The sequence below is a fragment of the Perissodus microlepis genome, chromosome 12 (genome assembly GCF_051167445.1).
Source record: "Perissodus microlepis isolate ML-2025 ecotype Zambia chromosome 12, ASM5116744v1, whole genome shotgun sequence".
NCBI lineage: Eukaryota > Metazoa > Chordata > Actinopteri > Cichliformes > Cichlidae > Perissodus > Perissodus microlepis.
This window is the reverse complement of record NC_140472.1, coordinates 36,050,424-36,064,752: the sequence shown is the minus strand read 5'-3', so window position 1 is coordinate 36,064,752 and position 14,329 is coordinate 36,050,424. Positions and strand designations below refer to the sequence as shown.

At 46.0% G+C, this 14,329-nt stretch overlaps 2 protein-coding genes and 1 non-coding gene across 3 annotated transcripts; 2 read left to right on the top strand and 1 right to left on the bottom strand.

Moving 5' to 3' along the window:
• Window positions 1-308: 308 nt before the first annotated feature.
• Window positions 309-5,059, top strand: mak16 (MAK16 homolog (S. cerevisiae)). Its single transcript, XM_084946347.1, has 10 exons — window positions 309-1,652; window positions 2,269-2,318; window positions 2,401-2,510; window positions 2,599-2,663; window positions 2,854-3,005; window positions 3,112-3,166; window positions 3,696-3,770; window positions 3,850-3,960; window positions 4,064-4,129; window positions 4,355-5,059. Exons 1-10 carry the CDS (start codon window positions 1,638-1,640, stop codon window positions 4,565-4,567), a joined length of 912 nt encoding a protein of 303 aa, XP_084802473.1. The 5' UTR covers window positions 309-1,637; the 3' UTR covers window positions 4,568-5,059.
• LOC146376812 (small nucleolar RNA U13) lies at window positions 505-602 on the top strand. The gene has a single exon (XR_014801890.1). It is a non-coding gene; the product is annotated as a small nucleolar RNA U13 (small nucleolar RNA).
• Window positions 5,060-8,373: 3,314 nt separating the features above from the next.
• Window positions 8,374-13,345, bottom strand: LOC146376810 (ras-related protein Rab-14-like). Its single transcript, XM_084946348.1, has 8 exons — window positions 13,198-13,345; window positions 12,670-12,728; window positions 12,206-12,259; window positions 11,348-11,525; window positions 9,383-9,449; window positions 8,958-9,045; window positions 8,843-8,873; window positions 8,374-8,666 (listed from the first exon to the last, which is right to left on the bottom strand). The coding sequence occupies exons 2-8, from the start codon at window positions 12,719-12,721 to the stop codon at window positions 8,489-8,491; spliced, it is 648 nt and encodes a 215-aa protein (XP_084802474.1). The 5' UTR covers window positions 12,722-12,728; window positions 13,198-13,345; the 3' UTR covers window positions 8,374-8,488.
• Window positions 13,346-14,329: the final 984 nt, after the last annotated feature.

Below are 14,329 nucleotides of genomic sequence, written 5' to 3'. Positions count from 1 at the left end.
CACATTCTGAATATCTTAACACTGTGTTGCATAACTACTTGCACTTTCAAATTTTAACTACACCCTACCCTTGTGTACATAAACACATAAGTACTACATTTATTCTTTATATTAGTTACTTTCTTATTTAGTTGTTTGAAGGGAACTCGCAAAGTAACAATTTGATTGCTCAGCGTAACCATTTGTGTTTTGCGGTGTATATGACATTAAACTTCTTCAGTCTTGTGTTTTTATGTTGCAGCTCCCCTCCAGAGCGCTGGGATCGCTGCAGAGCTGATTTGAACCGCGGTCTTTCCCAGAATGCATCGCTCCCGTCAGACCAGAAACCCGTGCTGCTCTCACGTTTCCCCGCTCAGAAACATTAAAACCTTTTGCGTGCCGCGCTGTCGGAGTTTGCGCAGTGAGCGGATGAAGTCAAGAGAAACGCTCACGTGAAGAAGAGCACCGTCACTCAGAGCGCTGGAGCCGCTCCATAAAGCCTCAGAGCGCGTGCGCTGTAGTATGATCCTTCTTGTTCAAGAAGTATGATGATTGGTGTGTTCACGGACCATCCGTGTAAGGTGCAGCCTTCTTGTTACGCATGCGCCTCAGCCCGTCTGACCTTGACAAGAAGTATTTGTGAGACTTTTAGTGTTGTTAGTGAAATGCGGAACATTAGTGAATGTTCCATATCAGCGCTGATCAGGATGCGCCTGCAGTGATGTTCTACTCTACAGTTCTATCTCAGATTCTGTACTTGTACATGTTTGTAGTAATAGTGTAGTTGTTTTAGTTGTGACACTTTCTTTAGTTGTAAACATGCTTTTTACTGTCGGTGCTGTCGTTTTGTTTTGTCTCAGTTATTTAATGATAAATACACATAAACAGAATCCCAGTCATTGTTTTTGAATGACAGCTCAGCCACAGACTCGGAGTGGGTGGTGGGTTAGGTGTCACGTCCCAGTCTGGTGGTCTTTACTTACAAACACCTTTACAGGCTACACAACAACTCTTTAAACCACAATCATGTGAACCTGAATGCACCACAGAGCAAAAACATCTGCTTTAGGGTTCACAGAGAAAAAGGAGTCATTTTGTTTGAGTGCAGAAGTGGGTCAGTGAACTCAGCACACAGCAGGCCAGCTGACTGCCCAGAGTCTGACTGCACTGACCCATCAACCCAGCGACCTCCACCTAAATGTTGAAGTCAAGCTGAGCTCCACCAGTAACGTCTCGGTGATGTGTTTAAGTGTTTCCTGTCATGAGTGGAACTTATAGTTGTGGTTGTACGGGAGATGGGAGGTGTAGATGAAGTTCACCTGACCGGGTGCATGCTGATGGAGGCTTCTCTGTTTCCAGTGCTTTCCGCTTTTAATCTCTATTCAATCATCTTTATTCAGCAGCAGCCCAATCACGCCGTTTTACACGAATGCATGCGCTAAGTAATAATAACATCTACAACACACGTTACATCTCGAAGTCTCGCGATGTTTCTTCCGGGTGACGTCACTCCGGATGAGATTTCTGTCCAAACACAGATGGTGTCGCCCTGATCGTCCATGTGGTTCCAGGTCTGCAGAAAAAGCCTCACGCCGTGATCGGAACTTATTTAATTTTATTGTATCTGACGAGCCGACCCGCTCTGAGAGGACCCGGAAATGCAGCACGACGACGTAAGTGTCACAAGCTCTTTTAAAGCCGCCGAGAAGCGCTGTTAGCTCTGCGTGCTAACGCTAGCTGGCCGGTGAGAGCTCCGGAGTTTAAAGGAACCATGAGCTGAACCGTACTCATTTATCCGGAGATAAAATACGCGTTTAAACACATCACCAGGCTAAATGCTAGCCGGCTCTTCCGGTCACGCCAAATTCCATTAAATAAAATCAGTTTTAAAGTTTTTTAGTTTTCCAGCAAACACTCCGATCTCTACGTCATGAAGCAAAGTGGAGTCGGTCACAGATCTGCGTGGACCTCACTTCGGCCACAGTTACCCATCATTCTTTTCTCCGTGTGTCGTAAAGATCATCAGGCTCCACATGGAGGAAAAAGACGAACTGTAGTCAGACTTAACAAAAGCTCAGTACGCAACACATCCTTAAATAGATTCACGTAAGCAGAAAAGTGCTAAAATAAATTATTCACACGATAAAATGAAATAAATAGTAAGTCTAATGGTGAAGTCTCTCAAAGTTCAGTGACGAATAATTAAATAAAATCATAAAAAGAAACTGAGGCAGCAGTGATGTGCATCAGTGTAAGGATGACGGGATGTGTGTGATCCGCCCCCTGCAGGTGATCTGGGACATCATTGGAAACACGCAGTTCTGCTCCTTCAAAGTGAAGTAAGTCACGCTCGGCTTGGATTTATCGACTCGTGTTATTGACGAGCTCTGAGCCGTGTCACGTCTTTGTTTCTCTGTCCAGGACCAAGAGTCAGAACTTCTGCCGGAATGAGTACAACGTCACGGGTCTGTGCAACCGCTCGTCCTGCCCGCTCGCCAACAGCCAGTACGCCACCATCAGGGAGGAGAAAGGTGAGTCCTCGCTCGCTCTCATCAGCTTTACCGGCAGATCTCAGGTCAGCAGGTCTTGGGAGTAACACGAGGAACGTTTGTGTTTCAGGTCAGTGCTTCCTCTACATGAAGGTCATCGAGAGGGCGGCTTTTCCTGCCAGGATGTGGGAGAAGGTGAGCGGCTAAAGTGGGATTATGTCACTCGTCATGGTGGATCACCAGACACGGAGACGTCACGTCTCCTGACGATGGCCCGACGTTCTCGACACGGTTTAAAGAATCTGGTGTAAAAGAAGTTAACTTCAGTTTACAAGATTTTAACTCACGACTCAAACTGTGTGTGTGTGTGTGTGTGCGTGCGCAGGTGAAGCTCAGTAAGAACTATGAGAAGGCTCTGGAACAGATAGATGAGAACTTGATCTACTGGCCTCGATTCATCCGACACAAATGCAAACAGAGGTTCACTACAATCACCCAGTACCTGATCCGCATGCGCAAACTGGTCCTCAAAAGGCAGTGAGTACTCAGACCGTACTGCAGTACACAAAGTACAGCGAGTATTGCGAGTAGGAAGCTGGTGTGTAGTCCCGCCGCGTTCATCCTGCTTGTCTGTGTGTTTCAGGAGGAAGCTGGTTCCTCTCAGCAGGAAGGTGGAGACCAGAGAGAGGAGGAAGGAGGTGAGACTTTTAACCACACCCAAAGGTGGCGCTTGACCACCTAACAGAGCTGCAATCAGACTACGAGAGGTCGTAGGTCACATTTTCCTTACAAATTAGGAGCCAAGTTTCGGTTTACCACAGAGTGGGAACGTTCACGTTGAATAAAGTCCGGCTGGAATTCTTTCCTCGCTTTGAAGGCCGTCGAACTGATATTTAAGGCGGAATGACTGATTCGCAGCATCTGAACGGTCCACCTTAAAAGCTGCTGGCAGCTCCTGTTTAGAGGATTCAAGATTTTTTCCTTTTGTCTGAACTTCGTAAAATAAAATGATGCAAACATTTGCTAAAAGTTACCAAAAGCAGAAGCACTGCTCATTCCTCTGTAGTTCATCTCATCGTGACCTTTGACCTGCCGACGATATCCCAGCGTTCCTTGTTCCTTCTGTTTCAGCAGAACACAGAAAATAACCGAAGCTGAGAAAATGTTCCATCTTAAGAAAAACAGGAGCTCTGACGGCCGTCTCTTCTTTGTTGGTGTTTTTTTTAGGAGAAGGCTCTGATTGCTGCTCAGCTGGATAACGCCATCGAGAAGGAGCTGCTGGAGCGACTTAAACAGGGAACGGTACGACGCCAACGCGACCGCTGCTCGCACGCCAAGGACGATCGTGCGGTTTAACTCACGGTCTATGTTTGTGTTTCAGTACGGAGACATCTACAACTTCCCCGTGCACGCCTTCGACCGAGCGCTGGAGCAGCAGGACCAGGAGAGCGAGTCAGAGGAGGAAGAAGAAGAGGAGGTGGAGGAGGACGAGGTGATTGAGGCAGCTGTTACTACACCAGCTGCTGAACATGTTTGTAAAACTTTATTCTGAAAGGATGTCCTGTGTGTGTGTGTGTGTGTGTGTGTGTGCGCAGGACGTCGGGCAGAGAGAGTTCGTAGCAGAAGAAGAAGTGGAGGAGAGCGACCTGAGCGACTTCGAGGTAACTCTTCTCTCTAATGACCAGCAGGGGGCGACTGAAGTCTGATGAACTGCTTTCAGGTCGGACTGAATAAAACAGGAAGTTGAGTCGGAGAGGAGCAGGAAGTCAGAATCCAGAGACGCGTTAACGCAGTTTTGTCCTTTCAGACGTCGGTCGCCGCTCTGCTGGCGTGATCTTTAAATGCGATTGTTTGACTGTTACACTAACTGGACTTCCTCCTTGCAGGACATGAACAAGCTGAAGACGAGCAGCGATGAGGAGGAGCAGGACGAGTCCAGTGAGGAGGAGGTTGAAGAGGAGATGGAGGTGCAGACGGAGGCTTCGCGGTCTAAAGGCAAATCTCCGGCGAACGGCTCGGCGGCGAGGAAGAAGCGAGCGTACGTGGAGATCGAGTACGAGCAGGAGACAGAGCCCGCCTCCAAGAGCAGAGCCACGTAGTGACGCTGTGCCCTCGAAGCAAACTCTGACTGCCGAGGACACGCCCCCTCGCTCCCTCACCGTGTGTTACCACGGCAAGATTACATAGCTGAGGGGATTGTCCGACCAGCTCTTCTGTTCATGTTTAAAGTCTCGCTCGGCTGGAAGTCATGTGACCAGCACAGAAAGACACTGATAGGCCCGCAGCTGATCACAATATTGATTAATTGGCCTTTGACAATCAAACAGCCTGATCAGAATGAATTTTCCCGTTTCACACTTTAAAGACGAATCCATGACTCGCTGCATGTGTGATCACATGACTGCTGCTTTCACTTTAATCATGAGCAGGAAGTGGAGCCAAAAACATTACGTGAGGAAGCACCCACAGTGACGCGAACGACGGCTTTTCTGTTCGCCGCGCTAACGGAGAGAAGACGGACGTAAATGTTTTTCTAAACCCTGTAAACATTTTTATGTTTGAAATAAAAATAAACTTGGAAAAAATGTGAACTTTGAATGCAGTGAATTTTAGTTATAAGTGAATTTAATGTTAACTGAGATAAAAGTCCGAAGCACTGCCCTCTGCAGGCAGACAGAAGAATTACAGTTGAACACAAGAGCAGTGAGTCATCGGCGTATATACAGCATATATATAGTTTATTTACAAAGAACTGAGTCTCCACAGTTGGACAATGACAGCTTCAGCTGAAGAGAATCATTGCAAACAATCAAAAAAACAATCAGAATAAGCTTTTTTAATTTTAGCAGATTTCTGAAAAATGAACAGACAGAAAAACAGCGACTCCATCACCTGATCTCCACCTCACTGTTATAGTTGCACATGCTTCAGCCAAACAGCAGCGCCTCCCTCAGGCTGATCAGACGATTTTGCTACGAGCACACGGAAAAATAAAAAGGACGTCAGCTGTAGTTTAACCTGATTTCGCTGCATCGTCTTCTCATTAATATATAGAAATTAAGACTGAACAGCGTAACGACCGAGGCCATCCCATAAAGTTTTTTCCATTTTGCATAAGAAGTCTTGTGTAATAGTTTTGGATGCTGAGTGCTTTGGCGAGGGAAGCTGAAGGCGCCAATCCTGGTGACGCCTCACAGACTTTTTGGTCACTGCAGAGTAAAAACAAACTTCAGGGTTTTTTTTATTTTGGGGCGACTTGGGGTCGATCAGGAAAAAACAAACACAGGACGCCTGAAACGCTTCGTGTTTGTTTTCACCGCATAAAGGTTTTATTGTTAAATCACTCATCATAGTTGAAGCGCGCTGCTGTCCACCAATCAGACGACAGCAGAGGGTAAAGTCACATGATCGTGCCCCGTTCAGACAGATGTGGACGCGTCACACCCAGATGCTGAGGTGACGTTTTTACTTCATATAACGTGACCTCGGCGCGAGCAGTGACATGATGACCATACGGCGCCCCGGAGGCGACAAAATTCACCAATTAAGAGATCTGCTGAGTGACGCCATGTTAAATCTACACAAACTGGATAATTTATCATTTCTTTTGTTTTCCTGGGTTTAACCAGTTGACTTTTTCTGGGTCATCATTCACTTTAATACTACAGACAAAAATTCTCAGAATGGAAAATATGACGTAAATTTTAAAACAATTTCCCCAAAAAATAAAGTGCAACAAAACTGTAGGAATGTAGAAACACAACAGGTGATTTACATGCATTAAAGGTAATTAAAAACATTAGTGTAATCATTTCAGTAACGATCAAAGATCCTTTTTGTTAATTTCTGTCAAAAAGTTCCAAAATTTTAAATTTTAATAAAATGTGCAATAACCTTCATGTTGAAGAGACTCCAGCTCAGCCAGCCGTACTGTGTAATACCACTTTTTACCACAGGATGGAGCCGTGGTCCACGCCTGGTTTAAGGTTAAACGGCAGCACACCTGCTGGTGAAACACTCCCCCCTGGTGGTGAAACCTTTAATGGCTTATGGACCTTCGACTCCATCTCTCCGGGTTTTGTCACTTCTGGGACTCAAAGGAAACATTTCTCGGGTATTTTGTTAATTTTATTGTAAATAAGCAGAAATACAGGTAGACTAATTTCAGGTTAACTGATCCAAACTCTAAATGAAAAAGCTGCTCCCTCCCATTAGTGCTCACAGACTTTGGTGGTTTAAAAGTGTGAAATGAAATCTGGCAGAGCATTACTCGGAGCTTTGGGAAGCTTTTAGTGCAGGAACGATTTTTCAAAGAGGAAAACAGTAGATCCAGAAACCATGAAGGCATCATTTTTTCCACAAAGCAAATTCTCCCTCAGATACGCTCGCTGGTGTCTACGTGACGTTTGAAGCAGTGACGTCTCCACAGCAGCGCGGCGGACACCAGAGAAAGCACAGTGATAAAGCGCAATCCTGGCTCAACAATGCAAACACAATGGCCACAAGGGGGAGCTGTGGGAACATCCTGTATTTATTTGGTTAAAACCAAAAACAGAAACAAGAAAATAATAAAGGCATTTAATAAAAATCCATCCTGAACTGATCCAGCGAGGGGCCGGAGAGACGTTCGGTTCTTCATCTCTCACAGAGCGATCGAGACTCACATCAGTTCACAGACTTCATAAAGGGAAAGGGTGGCTGTGTGGGTGGAGCTGCAGGCGCAGACTGTCTCATCCGATGGTTTCTAACAGACCTTCCGACCTCTTTCCTGTCACTATTTTCCGAGCCTCCCTTGGAGCTGGGAGAAGGGAACTTGCAGTAATTTTCATGCATTCAAATGACTTTCATACTACACAGCAGTGGTGAAAAAACAAAACCTGGCAGCTGTACTGGCTTCGTGCAGACAGAAAGAGCCAATAAAAGCTAAAACGCCGTCACGACTCGATGGATCAGGTGCTGCTTTCTCTTTGCTCTCTCAGCTTCTGCTTCCTAAAATAACAGAGGTGGATTTCTGCAGGAGCTCAGAGGCTCCTTCAGTCAGTTTCCAGCTTCACAGCGCTGAGGTGCCCTCTTTGGTTCTGAAGGTGACAAACGTCCGCTGGCCTGCGCTCCGGTTCTGTCTACATGTTCACAACATTTCACTGCAGAGAGCTGAACATCCCGGGTGAGCCGAGATATCCAGGCAGAGCGAACCGAGGGATGGAGTTTGAACGTAAATCAGAATTGGGAACCTGGACTCGGACTGAGAGCAGCCGAGTCTGCTTATTTTGAATTTCATTTTGTCCCAATTTGGTTTTTGTTTGTCTGAATTTAAACATTTTACTTATGGGAGAAAAAACGAAAGATGCTAAATCTGTGAAACCTTCACTTTAGTCCGGAATCAGTCGACCCTACTCTGGACTCCAGGCCGCACGCCGGCCCGCCGTAGCTGACTGACAGGAGTCCTCCGTGATCGCCAGCGTTCACCGTCACGTCCTGCTGCGGCGGTTTGTCTGGGTCGGTCCGATCAATGGCGCTGATTGGTTTGTTGATAAGGAAGCCCGAATTTTATGGAAAACCAAATGTGGCGTACTCACGATGATCCTGATCGAGTCTGCAGGAGGTTTTTAATGCATGTGAGCTGAAGCATCCTCGATGGAGACGAGGTGGGGAGAGCGGCCCAGTTTGGGGGAGTTCTCTGGTTTTGAGATTAAAGCGTTGTGGTTTACAAAGGCCAGATTGACACAGGTCTGTGCTGACACTGGTTTTGGATGAGGTCGCCGCCTCGGTTGGTCCTGATCTGGGAGCCTTTCTGAGCCAGTTCACGCTGCAGAGATGTGCTTCTAGATTTGGTTTTCAGGATCGGGTCAGAGTTGGTAAAGTCTCGAACGGATGGAGGATTGCTGAATCTTGCTTTGGATTAGAAAACGGCGGGTGGACAGCGCCGATGATGAGTGTGGACTGGTTCTGGGTGTGAGTGTTAGTGCCCGGCGGAGTCCGTGTGTCGGTCTGTTCGATGCGTTCGTACTTTCTGTTCAAGGTTAACAGCTGCAGCCTTCCTTTGCTGGCTGGTTGTCGGCGTTGGGGCGTCCCCCCTGCAGCGTCGAAGGTTTGTGCTGGACTCCCGACTCGGCGGCGTTCAGGTCCAGGCTGCCATCTTGAATGTTCTGGTAGATCCTCTTCGCTGCCTCCAGGAAGGCCTCCTCCACGTTCTCGCCTCTGCAGAAGAAGCAGAGGCCAAACTCGTCAGGACTTATTAAAACATCGTGACTCAGTCATCACAAAGACCCAAAAACACGTTCATGCACTTCACCGTTCTGTGGTGTGAACGGGTTTCTGAATGAATCATAACCATCGAGCCACTGCGAGCTCCCTCTCTAACACGCTGTACTTACGTCTTGGCACTGGCCTCCAGAAACAGCAAACCTGAGAAACAGGAAGCAGAAATCAGAGAAATCAGCGAGTCTCCGTCTGCTGCTGAGCGTTTATCTGATCGTGCGAGCGTCTCACCGTTCTCCTCGGCAAACTGTTTGGCCTCCTCGTACGTCACGTCTCTCTGAGCCTCCAGGTCGGCCTTGTTGCCGATCAGAATAATCACCTACGACACGGAGACACGCAGACTGAGCAGCGACTCTTCAGCGCGTCACAGAGCAGCTTCAGTGCTTCACAGGTTAAAGGATGTTTTGTGCACATCACAGCAGCTTAACAGGTGTTTGTTACCTGCACGGGGTTACTGCCATAAACGTGAGCAGGGATGTAATAACTGTTTACTTGTAGCTGCGGTCCAGCCAAGTCTGTACGACTGTGCCTCAGTTTATGCACCGCAGCTCTGGGTCACTTTCACCTTCAGACTCCATTTTGAAATCATTCTCTCTCTCCTGCCTGAAAAGAAGATTTAAAAGAGTCGCCACAGAAGTCTGCGTGGGCGCACTCACCGTGTTTGGGTTGGTCAGGTTCCTGGCGTCCGTCAGCCAGCTGCTCAGGTGATTGTAGGTACTTCTCCTGAACACACAAAAATAACAAAGTCAATACACTCTCTGAACGTTTGTCTGACATTTAGTCCACAGCAGCATCGACTGTCAGGGCGCCATCAGAGTCACAGCCTGGCAAATATTTAGTTTGGATGAGAATCCTACAAAGGAACCGGTTCTTGGTCGACCTGCTGCTTTCAAGTCACTCTCTAAGATTTAAACATTACCGCCCACCATCAGCCAAGAGCAGGTGGAGGCCTCCATCAACAACCTCATCACATGAAACATAACACTACTCTGAGTGCTTTTAAAGGGACAGTCATGAGTGTGATCCACAGAAAATTCACTCATGCAGGAACTTTTTCCTTTCTCACGTCTACATTCAATGTTATTTATACAGCACAAAAACACAACAAAAGTGGCTTCAGGGCAATTAATGTTTTAAGGTCGACCCTACAATAATACATACAGAGAAAAACCCAACAATCATATGACCCCCTATGAGCAGCACTTTGGCGACAGTGGGAAGGAAAAACTCCCTTTTAACAGGAAGAAACCTCCAGCAGAACCAGGCTCAGGGAGGGGCGGGGCCATCTGCTGTGATTGGTTGGGGTGAGAGAAGGAAAACAGGATAAAGACATGCTGTGGAAGAGAGACAGAGGTTAATAACAGATATGATTCAGTGCAGAGAGGTCTGTTAACACATAGTGAGTGAAGGAGAAACCCCCAGTGCATCATGGGAATCCCCGGCAGCCTACGACTATTGCAGCATAACTAAGGGAGGATTCAGGGTCACCTGGTCCAGCCCTAACTATATGCTTTAGCAAAAAGGAAAGTTTGAAGCCTAATTTTGAAAGTAGAGATAGTGTCTGTCTCCTGAATCCAAACTGGAAGCTGGTTCCACAGAAGAGGGGCCTGAAAACTGAAGGCTCTGCCTCCCATTCTACTTTTAAATACATGGACAGATAGAGCTGGGTGTCATCTGCATAGCAGTGTAAATGTATGCTATGTCTTCTAATGATGCTGCCTAAGGGAAGCATGTATAATGTAAACAGAACTGGTCCTAGCACTGAACCCTGTGGAACTCCATAATTAACCTCAGTGTGTGAAGAGGACTCTCCATTTACATGCACAAATTGGAGTCTATTAGATAGATATGATACAAACCACTGCAGTGCAGTACCTGTAATACCTACAGCATGTTCTAATCGCTCTAATAGGATATTATGGTCGACAGTATCGAACGCTGCACTGAGGTCTAGCAGGACAAGCACAGAGATGAGTCCACTGTCAGAGGCCATAAGAAGATCATTTGTAACCTTCACTAAAGCTGTTTCTGTGCTGTGATGAGCTCTGAAACCTGACTGAAACTCTTCAAATAAACCATTCCTCTGCAGATGATCTGTTAGCTGTTTGACAACTACTCTTTCAAGGATGTTTCAGATCCACCAAAACAAAAAAAGCTGAGCACAGAGATAATGCTCAGTTCCTCATGCCTCAGTGCTCACTTCCTCCTGCACAGTGATATAGCTGGCGGATGTAGACTGTAGAAAGAAAATAGTTCCAACGTGAAGCCGCTCACCGGAGCGTCTGTGGATCACTTCCATTTTTATCAGTTTACTTTGTTTGTTTTAACTGATGTATTTAATCTAACATGACTTTACATACACATTCATCATTTATTATTCATCAGAAACTTACATTCATTTCATGTATGTTTTGTTTTGTATGAAATGATCTTCACTGCATATCTGATTTGTTTTGTTGGTTTTTGTCTTTTTATCAGTTTGTGATCACAAACAACAAAGTGCTGAATTAGCAGCTCGACAGGACGGAGCAACCAGAGCTTTACATTTATGGTGAACTGTCCCTTTAAGTAAACAGGACACAGATTTCTCCTCCTCCATCCACCCTCGCCTGCCTAGGTACCTGGTGATGTCGTAGACCATGAGGGCCCCGGCGGCCCCCCTGTAGTAGGACCTGGTGACGGCTCTGAACCGCTCCTGACCCGCCGTGTCCCAGATCTGCAGCTTCACCTTCTGCCCGTGGACCTCCATGATCCTCGTCCCGAACTCCACCCCGATGGTGTGAGGACAGTCTGCCATGACTGCAGCACACACACGCACGCACGCACGCACGCACACAGGAATTGGACGGGCAGTGGTCACCAACAGGTAAGTAAAGGTAAAAATGTTTGTGTTTGTCGCTGTCTCAGGGACAAACACACGAAATCTGTTATCAGAATGAATTTCATGAAACCATCCAGATAAAATCAAACACACGAGTCGCTTTTTGTTTTTTTCCTAGCATAACAAACTGAATGCTAAAAGCTAATCTATTTACATTGTTCATCAATTCAAAGAAATCCTGTTAAATGTTTCCAAAGTTCGAGGTTTACAGTTACATCAAAATGAAGAAAAAAAATTAATCAATATTTATGAAGCCCGAACTTGTTACTTGATCATTATTAAGATATTTATATGATAAACTAGAGCCGTGCTGTTAAACAGCTAAGACGGATTCCTAATCAACAAACTTGACATTATTATAAAAAAAGACTCTAAAAGTCAGTCTGAACTGATTTTCCGCTGCTTGCCTTTCAAAATAAAAGACCTAGAAACACAGGCTGTACTACTTTGCCACCTCATACCCAAACAGTGGTGGTAAATTTTAAATATCCATAACTCACAATTTCATCATACATGTATAATAAGAATAAAAGCCTATTCTATTCTATTCTATTCTTAAACTTCAGTGAACAAAGAGAAGAAGAAAAGCAGCACTCACACTTCTTCTCTGTGAACTGATGCAGCAGACACGACTTCCCGACTCCCATATCACCTGCAGACAGACAAACACAGGTGAGGTCGGCCACCAAGGCGTGACAGTGATCAGGAAACACCCGGATGAAGCGTTTTTACTCCCCGTGATTGAAGTGTTCCTGCTCATTCACCGTCCACAGTTTCACTCCTGGACTTTACCAGAGCAGCGCTGCATGAGTCACAGCTCAACATCGTCTTTATTTAATATCTGCACCCGCTGCAGACACTCCACATTTACCAGCGCCAGGTTCTGCACTTCAGCAAGCTTAGTCTAGTCAGAAGAGACCGGGCTTTAATTGAAGGAGGGAGTTTACTGATGTGAGGGGCAGCGGTCACGGATACAGAACGGTTATTATAAACGGACTCATGAAAAGCTGCTCTGGCAGAGCTGCGGGAGTAAACACAGGAGCTGGAGCTCGGGTCACTCACCGATGATGATGTATTTGAAGATGTAGGAGTAGTTGTAAGGTGCGGCTGTCATCGTGATCCTGCGGAGAGAAAACAAAGAAATGTGTTTGGTTTAAACCGAGAACCTGAGCTCAAACACGGGGCTCCACCCTCGGTCTGAGCCCGGTCACAGTGATCCTCTGAGCTCGGTCTGAGCCTCCAAACACACCGAGTGAGACACAAACAGCTCAGAGAAGGAAGCAGCCGGCTGAGCTAGCAGAAGCTAACGCCGAGCCCAGCGTTAGCTTTAAACACCGTGACAGCCCTGCGGAGAGGAAGCTTTCATCCTCATCACACGTATGAAACGCTGACGGCTCAACCCCGAGGAGTCCCCCGAGCCCTCCTGGAGCTCCACTCCTGGAGCTAAGTGGCTAACAGCTGCACTGCTGTCTACGCCTTGCTAACAGCTAAACGCTAACAGCAGGAGGTCACTTTCTGAAGCTTTTACAGTAAAAACAACCGAATAATAAACCAATCAGACAGGCGGCGTTACACGTCGCTGTGTTTTACCTTCAGTCCGGGTGTCTATCCGACCTGTAAAGCTGCTTAGAACGCTGGTTCGCCGGGTAGTTTTATCTAACTTGATGGGTCGCTTGCTGAGCCGTCAGGAAAATCTTCTACCTCTTCCGCGACTCTTCCTCATCAAGGAGAAAAGAGGTAGTATCGCGAGACTTACAGCTTCCTACTGCCGCCCAGCGGACGAGAAGGGGATTTAGACACACCCAACCGTCCCGTTTGTAACTTATTTATTTACATTTTTCTTTATTTCTTTTCTTTTTTTTTTTTAAATAAGTGACCCAAATTAGTTAATAGAAGCTCTTGTTTCTATAGATATATGTTACCAAATTACTGTGACAATGAAAAACACTGAAAAATGTGACGATTGTCTGCAGGTTTGCAGTCAGAAACAGGTTTCCTTTACCCTTTAACTCCTAATGGGGTTCACAGAGGTCATATGTAGTTATTTTGAAAATGTTTGACTGAAATAAATGAGCTTCTAATGTTGCAAGAAGGTCCTGAGTTAGGCTCCACCCTCAGGCTGGGGTCTTTTTGTGTGGAGTTTGCATGTTCTGTCCGGGTACTCCAGCTTCCTCCCAAATTCCAAAGACATGCAGTTTGTAGGGTTAAGTGGAAACACTAAATTGCCCATAGGTGTGAATGGTTGTCTTTGTCTTTGTGTTAGCCCCGTGACAGACTGGTGTCCACTCCAGTTTGTGTCCTGCCTCTCGGCCTACAACAGCTGGGTAGGCTCTACCACCCCCGCGACCCTGACAAGCGGAAGCAGCAGAGGATGGATTTTGTCGATACAGTTGGACAAATGAAAACATACATTATATTTATTAAAAACATAAACTTGGTTTAATATAAGTAAATTACAGGATATTCTCAAGTAGAAGAATAAATTTCTAAATAAAAAGAGGCCTGACTAATTTTGTAATCCAGCTGCTCTCCCTCGATTTTCTGATAGCTGTGGAATTATTATTATTATTATTATTATTATTACTTTAGTTTGTGGAGCATCACTGAAGAAACCCTTAAAGCCAGAATATTAGCAGATATTTTTCTTCTTGTGTATTTTCTAAATGTGTTTGTGTACTGGATGATAACAGTGGGCACATTGTTAAAGTGACTTTGTATTTAA

Excerpts from the sequence above, each read along its gene's own strand:
- mak16 (XM_084946347.1), top strand. Across the intron at positions 2,664-2,853 it reads CTGCCAGGATGTGGGAGAAG|GTGAAGCTCAGTAAGAACTA; the intron begins GTGAGCGGCTAA and ends GTGCGTGCGCAG. Across the intron at positions 4,130-4,354 it reads GCGACCTGAGCGACTTCGAG|GACATGAACAAGCTGAAGAC; the intron begins GTAACTCTTCTC and ends TCCTCCTTGCAG.
- LOC146376810 (XM_084946348.1), bottom strand. The coding sequence starts at position 12,721 with ATGACAGCCGCACCTTACAACTACTCCTACATCTTCAAATACATCATC. Across the intron at positions 12,260-12,669 it reads CTTCAAATACATCATCATCG|GTGATATGGGAGTCGGGAAG; the intron begins GTGAGTGACCCG and ends GTCTGTCTGCAG. Across the intron at positions 8,667-8,842 it reads CTGGAGGCCAGTGCCAAGAC|AGGCGAGAACGTGGAGGAGG; the intron begins GTAAGTACAGCG and ends CTTCTTCTGCAG.